Raw genomic sequence first — 14,628 nt, forward strand, 5'->3', positions numbered from 1 at the left:
AAGCAATAAGGACTAATCTAGGGCCATTTTGCAGGACTAGAACTGAGATAATGGTTAACCAGAGTGCATGTATGTTTAGTTATGCATACCTCTTGTTCACTGCCCCACTTTCCCCTCTATTTAAAGTGAGCATCGATACCGGAAGATTTGTTGAAATGCTTAATTCCATATTCATCATCCCAAAGTAGCACTTTGATTGCAGTCCTCTTCTGACTTCTCACCATTACTTTTGCCTGCTTTCCTTAGGGCCAGGGCTGACAGGTTAAAACCGGAGTCAGGTCTCAATTAAAGGAGTCTAAATAAAAGATAATTTAGCGTCCAATAGTTCCTTTGGTAGACAGGATTTGTTCTAGGATTGTATCTTATGCTGCCTACTTTAGGTTGCAATATGTTTCTAACACCCACTTTTTAAGGTTTTAAAATGGTATTTTCCCCTTCAGTTTGTATGTTCAGCCACCTGTATACTTCCTTTACACTTCCCTAAAGTGGAGGGGGGGGAGGAGAGAGAGAGAGAGAGACAGAGACAGAGACACAGAGAGACAGACAGAGAGAAAGCGGTCCTCCCTCCAAGGTTATATTAATAGAGAAGTCCAGACTTGGGGTTATTTTAGCAAGTAGCTTATTGGACAGGTTTGATTTTTAATTGGTCGCAGCTAATTGGAACACAATATTAAGAGTCAAAGACCTCATCCCTCCCCCTCCTTCCCATCTTCTATCTACTGTGAACTAAAAAACTACCTTACTAGGAGGGCTCAGTTGTCCAACCAGAGAATATTAGGCAGGAAGGTACTATCCCAACTAAATTCAATCGGCCCTTTTCAGAGACAGCTGGGTCCACAGCCAGGTTTCCTGAAGCACTATTTGTGCTCTTCCTACTGAAGACTCTAGAGTGGTCCTTGAGGAAGTGGTGTACCTAGTAGTTGATGGCTATTCTGTAGTGGGTGTTAAGCCTGAGAGTGAAGAGGGTCTTTAAGAGATCAGAACTGGGGTTAAGTTAGTTGGATCCCCACCCCCACTGTTATTTTGCGCTTGGTTAAGTTACGTAATTTTTCTGAAATTCAATTTCCTTGCTAGATTGAGGGTGGTTACAATACCTGCCTCAGATGGCTGTTGGGGGACTCAAATAAGTCTACCTTTAAAAGCAGTGTTTGCAGCACATTTAAACCCTCCCTTAAATATTAAGTTATTTCTACCTCCCAATTCCAAATGCTTGGATTTTGAGAGGACGACGGCTGGCATTTTCCAGGTGTTCCCATGGCTTGTTTAAAGGGTAAGACATCACATTTGGAGGGCCGACACACTAACTGCCCTCCAGGATTGGAAGGTGTGGACACAGCAGAATTTACATCTGGCAGAGATGCTCGTCGGGCAAGAAGGGATGCTTACCAGCAGCCTTTCCTTTGAGGAGGCGGGGCCTTTAAATGCTGGCCGCTGGCTACCCAGGCTTTCCCTCGGGCGCTGCCCAGGTCCGACCTGTTTCCCTCTCGGCTGGTTGCGCGGTGAGGGCATCGTCCCAGCGTGACCGATCAGGCCCAGGTGGGCGGCGGGTGAGACAGGACCACCCGGATTTCCGCAAGTTTGGGCAGCACGGGAGACAAAGGCACTTTCTGCTTTTGGTTTCTTGTAGTGCGTCTCCCTGTAGCTCCCAGCCCCCTAGCTTTGTTCCCAACTTCCCCCGGCGCTGCAACCCTCCAAGTCCCCCTCTTTGTCTGGCCGCCACCCCGAGCCCCTTTGTTGTCCACCGTCACTGCCAGTGAGGGGTGGGGACGGCGCCCACCATTCCTGAGAAAGGAAGTGAGCAGAGGCGGAGGCAAAGCCGCCCTCACACGCCCCCACCAGCGAGCTTGACTCTCGGTCGCCCTCGGGCGACAGCCGCGGTCGAGCCTCAGCCCCTCGCCCTGGTCCTCAGCACGGAGGAGGGGCGCGGTGAGGCCAACGTCCTCTGATTGGCTGCGGGAGTCGGGGCGCCGCGACGCCATTGGATCGCAGGGCTGTCTGGCGCGCGAGTGCGCGAGGTGGGGAGGGGGCGCTGGAAGCTGCTGGAAATCGGGCGGCCGGGCGGCGTGAGGAGGCCGCGCGGTTGGGTGGGCGGGGCGCCTCGCGGTGGGCGGGGTCAAGAGGCCCCGCCTACTGCCCCTCCCCGCACGGCTGCTCCGACCGCGGGCGGCCGAGGGGCGGGCGCGCCGCTGCATCCCCATCCTCGGCGTTGCTCGGCACAGAGCGAGCGAGCGGCGACTGGCCGGAGCGGGCGGGCGCAGCGCTGAGGCCCGGCCATGGCCACCACCAGCACCACGGGCTCCACCCTGCTGCAGCCCCTCAGCAACGCTGTGCAGCTGCCCATCGATCAGGTACCGGCGTCCGGGGCGTCGTGCCCTGGCCGCCTCTGCTGGCCGCGGTGCCACCCGGGCGGGAGCAGGGTGGGGGCTGGGGCCGGGGCCGCTGTGCCCGGCGCCCGGCGGGGCGGGGGCGCGCGGCTGGCCTTGTCCCCCTCGGCTGTCGCTCCGGCTGGTGCCTCTGTGCCCACCCAGCCTCCCATCGCCGCCCGGGCGGGGGTGGGCGCGGGCGGAGGCTCGGCGACAGCCCGCCGGGGAGGGCTAGACAGACGTGCGCGTGTGCATGCTGTCGCTGCCGGGACACCCGGCGTCAGACCTGGGAGTCCTCGGACCGGTGGACCCTGGGACTGTTGCGGGTTATGGGCTCCGGGAGATTGAGGGTGGTCTGGGTGCCGAGTGCCCAAGACGTGGTGTGGATGAATGACGCTTAAGCTGTCCTGCACTTGGGAACAGTTTGCATTGAAGTATGGCTCAACAGACGGAGAGGCAACAGTTTGGGGGAAGACAGGTTATGAAGAGAAGTCAACCTGAGTTCATAGTGCCAGGATTTCTGGTGAAAAAGTTGCAGCTGTGGATAGGAGCAGCCATCCTGCCCCCTCACCCTAGCCTCAGAGAAGCATTTGACACTAGGGAAGGCTGGCATTTAAATGAGGCCAGTCGAATTTGATTGTTTAAAGGGCCTCAGGATTACTGAGAAATAAACAGCATTGGGATGGAGAAAGCAGCGCCATTTTTTTTGAGCAAAGGAACTTTGGAAGTATGTCCCTGAGAAAGGTCTGGGAAAGTTGTTGGTGAGGTATGATTAGATAGTTGGTCTAGCCCCAGGGCTGAAGGTAATTGACTTTGGAAATTCTGCTTAACATTATTTCTGATCTGGAGGTGTTTGCACTTTCCAAAGGATACGGGCTCAGTGTCCTCAGCTTGACTAGCTGCTAGTGATGTCTTAAGGTTTTAATTTAGAGCACGGAATTCCTCTCTGGACTTAAGCTGGAGGTGACATCTGAGCTTAACACTGTGCTCGATGCTTTGTGCTTCACTGTTTAAAATAAAAGACACCCTCAAAGGAGGGTTAAACAGTTCTGCCCAGTGTTCAGGTCTATTTCTTTCCTCCGTTTCACTCATAACTTTCGATTAACAGTGAAATACCTGTTCTTCACACAGCTTCAACAGCGGTTGTGGTGTGTGTCATGCTAATAGATTATTAGAGTGCTCCAAGTGGAGTGATTCCTTTCATTCACTGAATGAGTCTTTGTTTATTAAGTTGATGATAATCAAAGGCTTTGGATACTCTCTGCCCTGTGGAGGAGTCTCACCATTTCCTAAATGGAATTGTGACACATGCCCTCTAGGTGTGTTACATTTCTGACCTATTACAGGTTGTTGCCAGCCTACCGGTGCATGCAGGGCAGGATCTGTTGAAAACATTTTCTTGCTAATGTGAAGGAGAGAGAGAGAGAGAGAGAGAGAGAGAGAGAGAGAGAGAGAGAGAGAGAGGCTTATACCTTTTCATTCTTTTGGTAGGACAGATGATTGTGTATTCTCTCTGTCATAGCCCTATTATGCCAATACTTTTAAAATTATATAAAGGATCATAACTTTTAAAAGTAATCTAACATCAGTAAGTTCCTCTAAACATCTCAGCAATCCAGAGAAAGTTCTTTGTGGAACTGAAGTGAACAGGAGAACAAGGGAAGGTGACCTGAGTTAAGACTGCCTTTTCTTTATCAGCCAGAGGTTTTGTCTCAGGGTCTTACCTAATCTTCATCTGCTGGGGTCCTCTTGAAGCTTGTGGAACAGCGAGTTTACGTGGCCATTCGTGTAATGCAGTTGTTTGCTCTGTGTGGTAAGCCACTCTTAAGAATATTGGGTTAATCCACACAACCTGTACTTTTCATAGCAATGATTATTTCTGTGAAATACCAAAGAATCTTCATAATGATGCTCTTGGAGTAATTAACATTTATAAAAGTTAGACAGACATTTTAGAATTAAGCCAATCAGAGACGTTTTATAACACGTGACCAGTTGAATCCATGTTGAAAGAAAGCCTAAGACTTGGCTGTAGTTAAATAATGTAATTTCCATAGGAAAGAAAAAAGACAAGCCAGGAAGTGAGAAATTATAACTTGCTATGTGTTCATTTGGTGTGTGTGTGTGTGTGTGTGTGTGCCAATTTACAGTGCTTAGAGAAATTAGGAAATTGTAAAAGCAGCTGTTTTAGGAAGTAATAAAATGTGAACTTTTTACTATTGTGTTGGCTTGGCACACTTAGAACCCGATGCCCTTGCTGCTGAAGTAGCAGGAGGAAAAAAATGTGTTGTCAGGCAAAGGCAAAGGAACAGAAGATCTTGCCTTAGGCTTCTGAACCTTTATCTTTAGTAAGAGTTCCAGAGTGACCTTGAGGTAGCTGAAGTGGTGTTCTGTAGTCCTTAAATTTAAATTAAAGCATGAAATAATGGTATCTGGGAGGGTACAAGATCCTTTTAAGATAGGAAGTGCCTGGCCCCTGATGTTTTCCTCTCTAAGCTTTCCAAATGGCATTATTTCTAGTGTGATCCTGGACTTCTGAAGAAAGGAATGTGTGGAGGGTGTGTTTGAGAGGGGAACCATTCTGAGGAGCAGTTGTGCGTAAGGAGCAATTGTGTGAGTCCCAGGAGAGATCAGGTGTCTTCACATCACGGGGCTTTGTGCTTTGTAAGTTGCTGATGTGGGATTTTAGATTCCAGGGCAAGTACCAAAATGAAACCAAGGAAAAACGTCACGATGGATATATATATATATAAAATCTTATACCGTCTACTGCATTTGCTTTGCCTTACTCTGAGTTATCATGAGATTGCTTTCTAGTTATGCCCCCCTCCCCACTTACTTCCTATGATGCTGTAATTACTACCATGAAACTGTGGTAACTAGCCAGTATAGGAACCAGCGAAGACCAGTTAGAGACGAGCCATGGGACACCCTCTTGGTATAGGAGTCATTGTTTTATGGGTTATGTGCCAAACTCTTGGGACAGGGAGAAGACATGAGGCAGGGACTCATGCTGGTGTTTTGAAAGGTTTGAAGGAAGGAAAAAGAAATGGGCAGGGAAGAAAGATTAGACATTACCAAGCCTGCGAAGTCCAATAGTAACTATGATGCCCAATACTTGAGAGTTTGGGAAATGTTCGCATGTATTCTACATCATTCCATAGGATCCTTACACCTCTGGAAGTCAGAATTCAAACCTGAACTCTTTAGTTCACATGTATGTGTGCCCATGGGCGTGCTTTTAAGTCTTTGCATAGACCGTCAGTGTATTTTGTAGTTGTAATGTGGGAGGACTACTTTGTATGCGTCTTTGTTTTAGAACTGAACCTTTTGGCAGTGAAGGTGAGAAGAGATAAGAACTGTGCAGAGTTCCAAATATTGGTGTGCTGGTGATCGTGGGTTGGGATAGGGAACCCAACCTGTGTGTGTGTGTGTGTGTGTGTGTGTGTGTGTGTGTATTATACACGTATGAATGTAAATATGCATGTGTATATGTATATGTGTGTGTTTGTATGTATATGCTTATATGCTTGTGTATGTTTATGTGTGTATGTGTATGTATGTGTGTATATGTAGGCATGTGTACACACACTCATGTGTGTAACAGAGAAAGAAATGGGAAAGCTTAAGAAATCTTTGTTCTGGGGTTGGGGATTTAGCTCAGTGGTAGAGCGCTTGCCTAGCAAGTGCAAGGCCCTGGGTTCGATCCTCAGCTTCGGAAAAAAAAAAGAAATCTTTGTTCCTGTTTGGTCAGTTTATTTATTGACTTTTCTCTTGAGTGTCCTTCCCCTCTCACATAGACAACTGAAGAGAGAAAAGTGGACTCATAATTTGAGGCAGCTTCAGTAGTAAAGACTTGGAGCTGCTAAAGTTTAACGTAAAGCTAAGGAGAAGGTTTATGTTCTGTGGATCCTCCTGTCCGGTCTTCATTAACAGGAAGCACCACTCTGTGACAGTAGTTCCCTGAGCAGGGTGGGGGTCCTGCTCTGCCCACTGCTTGCTCTTGGGCAGTTACTATGTTTGCTCATTCGTTCTCATGCCTCCCTCTCTGTAGTCCTGGCTGTCCTGGAACTCACAGAGAGCCACCTGCTTCTGCCTCCTGATCAAAGGTGCCACCCTACTGGGCTCTCCTGGGATTTCTTAAGTCCAGCTTTCCCTCCTCTGTAAAGTCAGAGTTAATAAGCGCTATGCACTCATAGATTATCATGAAACACAGAGTCAGTACAACAGCCTGGCTCCCGTTTGGTGCACAATTTCTCCTTGATTACAGAACACTTATATTTTATATTTTTATTTTCAGAATTGCATTCTTAGCCTTCAGGACTTTCTTAGGGAAGGAAACTAGGAAGCTCTTGTCAAGTTTTTTTTTTTTTTTTTCATCTACACAGTGACTGAAGTAGGATTAAATTGGAGTTAAAAGTGTTTTGCTGCCTCCTTATTGCTTCAGAGTTCTTTGTGAGTTGATAATGTCCCTTCTGACGGCCCTGCCTCTCTAGGTGCACACAATTCTAGGCTCTGTTTATTAGGTCGGGGTGTGGCTGACTTGAAGTACTCAAAAATAACTCACACACAGCTTTCACTTGCAGTCCAGTTTAACAGGTGGGGGTTTCTGCCAGGATCATTTTGTAGTGTTTCTTTCAAAACAGGGCACATCTGCGAGCCTCAGAAGAGAGATCATTTGTGCTGTTGAGGAGTGAATGAAGCCCTCTCTTAGTCACTTTTTAGACATGGAGAAGCTCATATGTGTTAGAATTTCGGTTCAGGAGATCTAGAGATTAGAGTTGTTAATTCATAGGTGTCCGAGGACACGTCCCTCTCATCACCGCTTCACATCCCATCCCATCCCAGCGCACCTACATACGGGCCCCTTGCTGATCTCATCTAAAAGACCGATTCCGTATTGGAACCCCAGGAACATTATAGATTAGGCAGGCTTCTGACACGTGCGTTCTGCCTGCTGTTGCACGCGTCCATTGGGCTCTGGTAGGAGACAGATTGAACTAGGAAACCAGAGAGACTTACGTGCTTAGAAAGAGGTGGTGGGCGTGTGGGAAGCAGCATGGTTCCCAGATCAGTTGCCCTGTGTGTGCAGGGGCAAGAGGAAGGGAGAGGCAGCACCCCAGGAGGAGGGTGGTCGAGGAACAGGGGTGCTTGGCACGGAGGAAAGAAGAGTTGAGGTCTCTAGCTGAAGGGCTCAGCTAGAGTGAGTGCGAGGGATGGCGGCTGCACCTCTCCCTTTCCTCCCATCTTTGGGTCTCTGCTGGGGTCTGCTGCAGAGGGTGGGTGATGCCCTGGGGACACAGGACAGAGCCGAGAGTGGAGCCAGAGGGATGTGTGGGTACCACCCAGCCCTGCTGTGGTGCTGCTTCTCATCCCAGGACACAGGAGGAGGAGCTCCGACCGGGTGGCCTCACACCCTTGGTCTCCTTTTCTCCTTATGGGGAGAGTAGTTGACACTTTTCATCTTCCTACGGCCTACTCACTCTTAAGAAGCATTGTCCTCGGGCCCTGTCTCTGACACTAAAAGACAAATCCACCGGCAAACTTGGGGAAGTGCAGTACTCACCTGTCACTTGCTGGTTTAAACTGTCACAGCTTTCATGTTGCCACTGCAGTTTGTTCTACAATGCGACTGAGACCTTTTGTGTCAAAATCACTTGGGACTGTTGGAAAAAATAGGTGATGCCTGGTTCTTCCCAGTCCTGGGAATGCGGGCCAAGGAATGTGTATTTTGACAGCCTCCCCTACCCCCAAAATTCCCCATCCCCATCAGAGGTAGAGATCTGGGTCAAATATTTCAGGTACTTTCTGTTACTAAAAGGTTATAAGAATACGGCCTATGGGGCTGGAGAGGTGACTTAGTGGCTGAGTACATACTGTTTCAGGGGACCTGAGCTGGCTCCTGCACTGGTGACTCAAAGCCTTCCTAACTCCAGCTCCAGGGAATCCAGCATCCTCTTTTGGACTCTACAGGCTCCTGTATACATGTGCACATGCCCACACTGACAAACAATTAAATTAAAAAAAAAAAACAAGAAGAGCTTAGGGTGTGACCTAATGGTAGAGGGCTACCCTAGCATGTAACAGGCTGTGGGGTTTGATCCCCAGAACAAAAAAAAAATGTGGAATATTTTTAAAGTCTTTAACAAAGCAATGCATAGTTTCCAATACACAATGCAGTTTAATGACCGGTAATCCCAGGAATATGAAAAAAAAAGATTCATAGTGCATTCTAGGCCACGTGACCCTGACATGGAACAGTTTTTTTCCGGCTGAATAGAATGTGTATCTTCTTGTGGTCAGTCCTGCCCCACTTTCTCATAGCTGTATGCACAGCTTCATATGTAGAAAGTGCTAGAAGTTTAGATCTGGTGTCCTTCCTGAATGTGAGGTTTGGGCCTACTGATCTTCCTCGAGGCCTTGGGAGAGGACATACTCCATTTGTTCTCCCTTCGTGCTCTGGGAAACACTGACCTAAGGTCAGGCCTACTACCTCTGGAGAATGGCTATTGGAGGCCTTGCTCTCCACATCTCCTGTGTGCCCTCCAGCTGGATTCAGAGCAGGGTGTTGTGAATGAATTCAATCCTCACCCGATGTGCAAGTCCTAGTTCAACTGTGTAAACTTCAGTCGACTCCACAGTACACTTACGTTTTTCTTTTTAACTCTTTGCTCTAATGAAATCTTTTTTTTTTTTTTTTCCTGCCCCAAATTCCCTGTATCCTTTTAGGGTCTGGCAAACCATTTTAGTGTTTGTCTAAAGCCTGTATCTTCCTGAGGATGCCTTGTGTCATTGCTTTTCTTTTAGGCCCCTTGTATGTATGTGTACTATGTCTGTGTTGGTGATACATACATACTTAAAGTACATGATGCTTCGTCAGTAGGCTGTGAACATTCCTGCTGGTAACATGGACCCCTTTTAGAGAGCTGTCTTTCATGTTCTATGTAGCCCCTCTGTAATGAGGCCAGTGCCGCAGAAAGTGCCCAGAGAAGAAAGACAGCTGTTGTTCCGTCTGCCTCTCAGCTCTGGCGCTGTTCCGGATTCCTATCATCTCCATTCTGTGTCCTCCAGGTCTGGGTCTGCCTTGCCAGGCTCCTGGCCCCGTTCCTCTGGTTCTCATCAAAGGTGGCTTCCTTCTGACTCTAGGAAGCAGGCTTTAGAGGCTGTCTTAGTTAGTGTTTTACTGCTATGAACAGACACCATGACCAAGGCAAGTCTTATACAGGACATTTAATTGGGGCTGACTTACAAGTTCAGTCCATTATCATCAAGGTGGGAACATGGCAGCATCCAGGCAGGCATGGTGCAGAAGGAGCTGAGAGTTCTACATCTTCATCTGAAGGCTACTAGTGGGAGACTGGCCTCTAGGCAGCTAGGGTGAGGGTCTTAAAGCCCATGCCCACAGTGACACACCTCCTCCAACAAGGCCACAAATCCAAATAGTGCCACTCCCTGGGCTGAGCATATGCAAACCATTGCAGAGGGGTTCTTCTGATCTAGGGGTCTTCAGCGCCCTTGTTATCCAGGGTTCTCAGCGTTTGTAACTAACCTTATGTATGTCCTAGAATCTGTTCCGGTGGCACCTGTAGCATTTAACTTGGTGTATTCCTTGTGACACTATGTATTCCCTAAGGACAGAACCTGTTGTCTCCGGCTCAGCACCCTCCTTTCCTGGAGGGAGTGTGGACCTAGTGTGATGGAGGCTTTAGACTGTCGCCTAACTATGCACTTGACAAGCTGCCTGTCTGTGTAAGCTTTAGTGTTCCCTTTTCTTTTTTCTTTGAGACATGATTTCTTTGTGTAGCCTTGGCTGTCCTTGAACTCATTCTGTAGATAAGGCTGGCCTTGAACTCAAAGACCCACCCAGCCTTTGCCTCCGGAGGGCTAGAATTAGAGGCTTGTGCCACAAAGGCCTGGCTACCCCTCCTCCCACTTAAGACAGAGTCTCACTGTGTAGCCTTGACTGTTCTGGAACTCAAGACCTGGTTGGCCTCAAAGTCATAAAGATCTGACTGCCTGTGCTGTCTGAATGTTGGGATTAAAGGCTTTTGCCACCATGTCTGGGTCAGTTTTCATTGTCAGTAATATAGAGGCACACAGTAGGTTGCATCTAGTAAGAGTGGGTGGGTATCGTAGATATAAGCAAGCAAAGCCCAGAGCATGGATGGGCACGGGCATATTAACTTTGCAGGCTCTCTTTCAAGGGGCTAGGGAGGCCAGATTTTGTCTATGACTTCACTGTCACCTTCGGATTCTTCAGAACTTTTTCAGCCATCCTTTAGATAAGTGTATGCCAGGCAGCATGCCAGGCGTGGGGGATGCCAGCCCATGTAGTGACTGTTGCACTCACAACACCGCAACCCTGAGGAAGTGATGGACGGGGAGAGGAAGAGTCCCATGGGTCCCCACTAGGGCACAGGCTGAGGTCTTACTGATTGTGTCCAGGGCCTTCCCAGTAATCAACCACAGTAGCTCTCTGCCCTCCCCAAGGGTAGCTCCACTTTCCTGGTGGGAAGCTGCTCTCTGTCTCTTAGTGTTGGTGTGAGGCCTGGACACTGTCTCAGTGGTCAGGATTCTTGAGGGGCAGCTCAGAAGATCTCTGTTAGTGGGCATAAGTCCCTTTGACCGACTGTTAGATTTCCTTCCAGTAGGGACTAAGGGTTGAAGACAGGCAAACATTGAAGATGAGTGATTACAAAAGGAGCCGAGAATGACTACAGTTCTGTCAGTGTTCTCAGCTAAAGGATCATACTGCTTGGGAAGAGAAGCTTTAGTAACATGTTAATCTAGGAATTGAGACAAAAGAGACCTTCAGATTGCACGTTTGTCTTTGTAAGGATCAGACTACTGCCACTTCTAGTGTCCCTTGCCTGTATAAAGCAAGACCCTCTAAATGGACTCCTTTGGGGGTAATGTCCAGGTCCTCTACAACACTCGTTTTTTGCCATCCCATCCTGTTTAGAGCAAGCGTAGTGTGGCTAGCAGCTGGTGAGGCATTGGAAGATGCTTTTAGATCATCCCAAAGGAACGGACTAGGACTAACTGGTTTCCTTGGGGCTTGAGGGTAGTTCTCTTCAGCCATTCAACAGCTGCCCACTGGATTTAACACACACCGTGGCCAACTCTCCTTGTCCTGACATTAGTTTCAGAACTACATGTCTGCCATTGCTCAGTAGTGATTAGGTAGAACACAACTAACTCAACACTTAAGTTTCAGGATAAATGTTTGCCTATGGTGAAGTTCTAGATGTTAACCAGGGATAGAAGATTTCTTGACACCAGAAGTAGGGCAAATTCTGGGGGTCGTGGTTAGTGATTGGTATCCCCGTAAGATGACCAGGTCAAGAGGTTAGATGTAATGGTTCATCCCACTATCCACTCCTACCTCAGGTGCCTGGAGGGCAGACAAGGAGTGCAGCTGCCGGTACACCCGCTTTCCTGAGGCACGCATGGCCTGCTGTCTGGAAAGCTTCATGTGCAGCTGGAACAGGACACCCCTCCCCACTTCTGCTAATGGCTGCCTCAGAGGAATGTTGGCTTGGTGCCAAAGCTGCCTTTTCAAAGGGAAGCCTGGGAATTTGGATTTTCAATGGAAGTATGATTTTAAAATTTTGGATAATAATTTTATGTTCTCCCATTTTAAGTCCCAACAATGTATCTAGATCAGATTTAGCTAAATGACTACTTGGAATTATGAGTTTCTGTTACAGTTTATATGTCCACTCTGAAGTGTGCTACTGTATTCCAAGGCTTAGGAACTTTGGCAAAGCGGATTAAAACTAAAGCAGGGCCAGCAGGACCTCTGGTGACTTGTAGCAGTATTGGGGAGCAGCCCTCATAGTTCATTGTTTCATAAATTGAACCCTGAGTCAACCCCAGAACGTTTCCAGTTAAATTGCGTTTGGCTGAAATGGCTACTTCTCGGGTTTCATCTTGAAAGTTAATATCCTACTAAAATGAAGGGCTGACATTTTATGCTATTATTATTTTTATCCATTTTGTAGATCTAGGTATTTATGCTTTTTAATTGTTGTCAAAACTATCTACGGAATAAGGCATTTAGAAAAAAAGTGTGGCTAGTGAGAAATCAATTACTATTTGGAAAGGCCTTGAATGCCTTACAAGCTGTTGTTGGTATTTCAGTTTTCCTTGGATGTATATTGATTTGGGGCCAGAGTGTTTTGGTCACGTGATAACTCTTCAGGCTTTGGCGTTTAAGTTTAATCCACAGGCTGCTTCACAGTCGGGTGGTGGCATGCCTTTTTAAATACTAAGTCTGACACAGCTGTTCGTTTTAGCCGCATCCCCAGAATAGAAGTGACAGAGATTTTGGTGTGTGAGGGGAGGGAAGGGACACTTAGTACCTCTGGAGATAGTGGAGGGCTCCTTAGTAGAAAATGACAATCCTGGGGGCTGGCATTGCAGTCCCGGGGTAATACCAGCTACTTCTGTCTTCTTTTGTTCTTGGAGAATACTCTGAAGCTGCATACAAATTTGGCATCACAGCCTTGGGCTTCAGCCTTGGAAGATGGTGATATATTCATACACATTAGAGAACAGGGTGTTGAGTATTGTCGAGCAGTGTGTCTGCTAAGATTTTGGTATGTATTGGGGGGTGAGGATTCATTTCCGAAGACTCAGTTTCTTTATAAGATACAAGAAGCATACACTAGTGGAGAAATCACAAGTTCCACAAAGGCGTTTGCCGATGGTGCTGAGTTTTACCACGCAGAACTGCGAAGTGTCGTGTACGTGCTATTTACTTATTTTTAAGAGTATGACATCGGTAGGAGATATTTGAGTTCTTTAGAAAAAAAAAAAAAACCCAAAACTCCTACTTGGAATATCAGAACTAAAAGATGTTACAGACATTTCAACAAAGAAAAGCCATCGTGGAGCAGTGCCAGAAAACTGCCCTTGGCTTCTTCTCCTCCTTTTTGTATTTGTGGAAAGCCTGAACCTCTAGAGAGTGATGGACATATTAGAGTTCTAGTTCTTACTGTGTCCATTACTCCAGACTTGGTAAATGCTTGGCAGGGGAGTTGGCTTGTAAAATGGAGGAGAAAGGTAGCGCCAGGTCAGTTTGCCCTGGTTAGACAGGTGGCACGGGCCAGCAAGCAAGCCTCTTAAACGTCATAGCAGCGTGTGGCAGGGCCAGGCCTGGCAAAGGAAAGGGGACTGTTCTGTGTCCTGCTGTTAATATATCAGGGAACGTGGGCTGTGGTACAAATCAAGAGCCTTGGATCTCGAGCTTAGGCAGGTTCGCCTCTGACCCAGAGCCACCATCCTGAACTGTGTAGATTTGGCAAGCGTTGTCTGTGAATGTTGGCGATTGTATCCTGATGGGTTGGTGTTACTTAAGATGGTGAGAATTACCACTTGTTAGTAAAGATGGTGGCAGAGGATACGTTTCCTATTTACTGAGTACTGTAGGTCAGTGCTGTGAATCAGAAGCTGTAGTAAGTCCTGGAGAGACACAGAGAGTAGGGGTGTACTTAGTGGGTGAGAAGGACTGACAGATATTTACAGCATGTGAATCAGAGTCAGAAGGCAGCTGTGTTAGAGTTTGGATAAGGCTGCCACAGCAGTGACCCAGAGAGAGAGAGAGGGAGAGGGGAGGGGAAGGGAAGAGAGGGAGGCGGGGGAGAGATATGGAGGGAGATCCTGGAAGAACAGTTGTGGCATAAACAGTGCACATGGATGGTGTTCTGTTCCACTTGCCAATCAATATAAAGTCCCCTGTTTCATGTCACAGGTGTCACCGGCCAGGTTGAGGCTGGCTCTTGTTAGGCAGCTGGGTTTGTAGAGAGTCCCCTCTAGCCTTTGTTAAAACAGTGGTTTTCCATAATGGCTGTGTTAATTTACATTTCCACCCACATCGTGCTCAGATCCCCTCCCTCCATGTCCACACCTGCACTCGGATCTCCTGTCGTCTGTGATGATTGAGCTCTTCTTGCTGGACTGAGGTGGTGTCTCCGGTGCCTTTGATTTGCGTTTCCCTGATGATGAGTGATGTTGAACATTTGTAGTAAGAAGATTTTAAATGGGACTGTGGCATCACCCAGCAGTTGTACAAACTGTGTGTAAACGCAGAGGAAACGAAATCTGTGTTGAAGAAACATCTGCATTCCCATGATTATCGCAGCATTAGTCACAATAGCCAAGAAGTGGGAACACCCCAGGTGTCTGTCAACCGATACACGTAGGAAGAAAACGTGCTGCATATACACATGGGAAACCTGTCTGCACTCACACATGAGAATCC

The 14,628-nt window shown here is 47.6% G+C and overlaps 1 protein-coding gene across 2 annotated transcripts in view; it reads left to right on the forward strand.

Moving 5' to 3' along the window:
- Positions 1-2,151: 2,151 nt before the first annotated feature.
- The window catches only part of Mboat2 (membrane bound O-acyltransferase domain containing 2), a 122,276-nt gene continuing 109,799 nt past the window's right edge, over positions 2,152-14,628 (forward strand). The window contains exon 1 of one of the 2 annotated variants that reach the window (XM_032907528.1): positions 2,152-2,348. In XM_032907528.1, coding sequence (XP_032763419.1) covers positions 2,274-2,348 — 75 coding nt within the window. In that variant the 5' untranslated portion in view covers positions 2,152-2,273. The remainder of the gene's footprint in view (positions 2,349-14,628) is intronic. The other variant, XM_032907527.1, reaches the window with a different exon arrangement.

Source organism: Rattus rattus, chromosome 7 (assembly GCF_011064425.1).
Source record: "Rattus rattus isolate New Zealand chromosome 7, Rrattus_CSIRO_v1, whole genome shotgun sequence".
Classification (NCBI taxonomy): domain Eukaryota; kingdom Metazoa; phylum Chordata; class Mammalia; order Rodentia; family Muridae; genus Rattus; species Rattus rattus.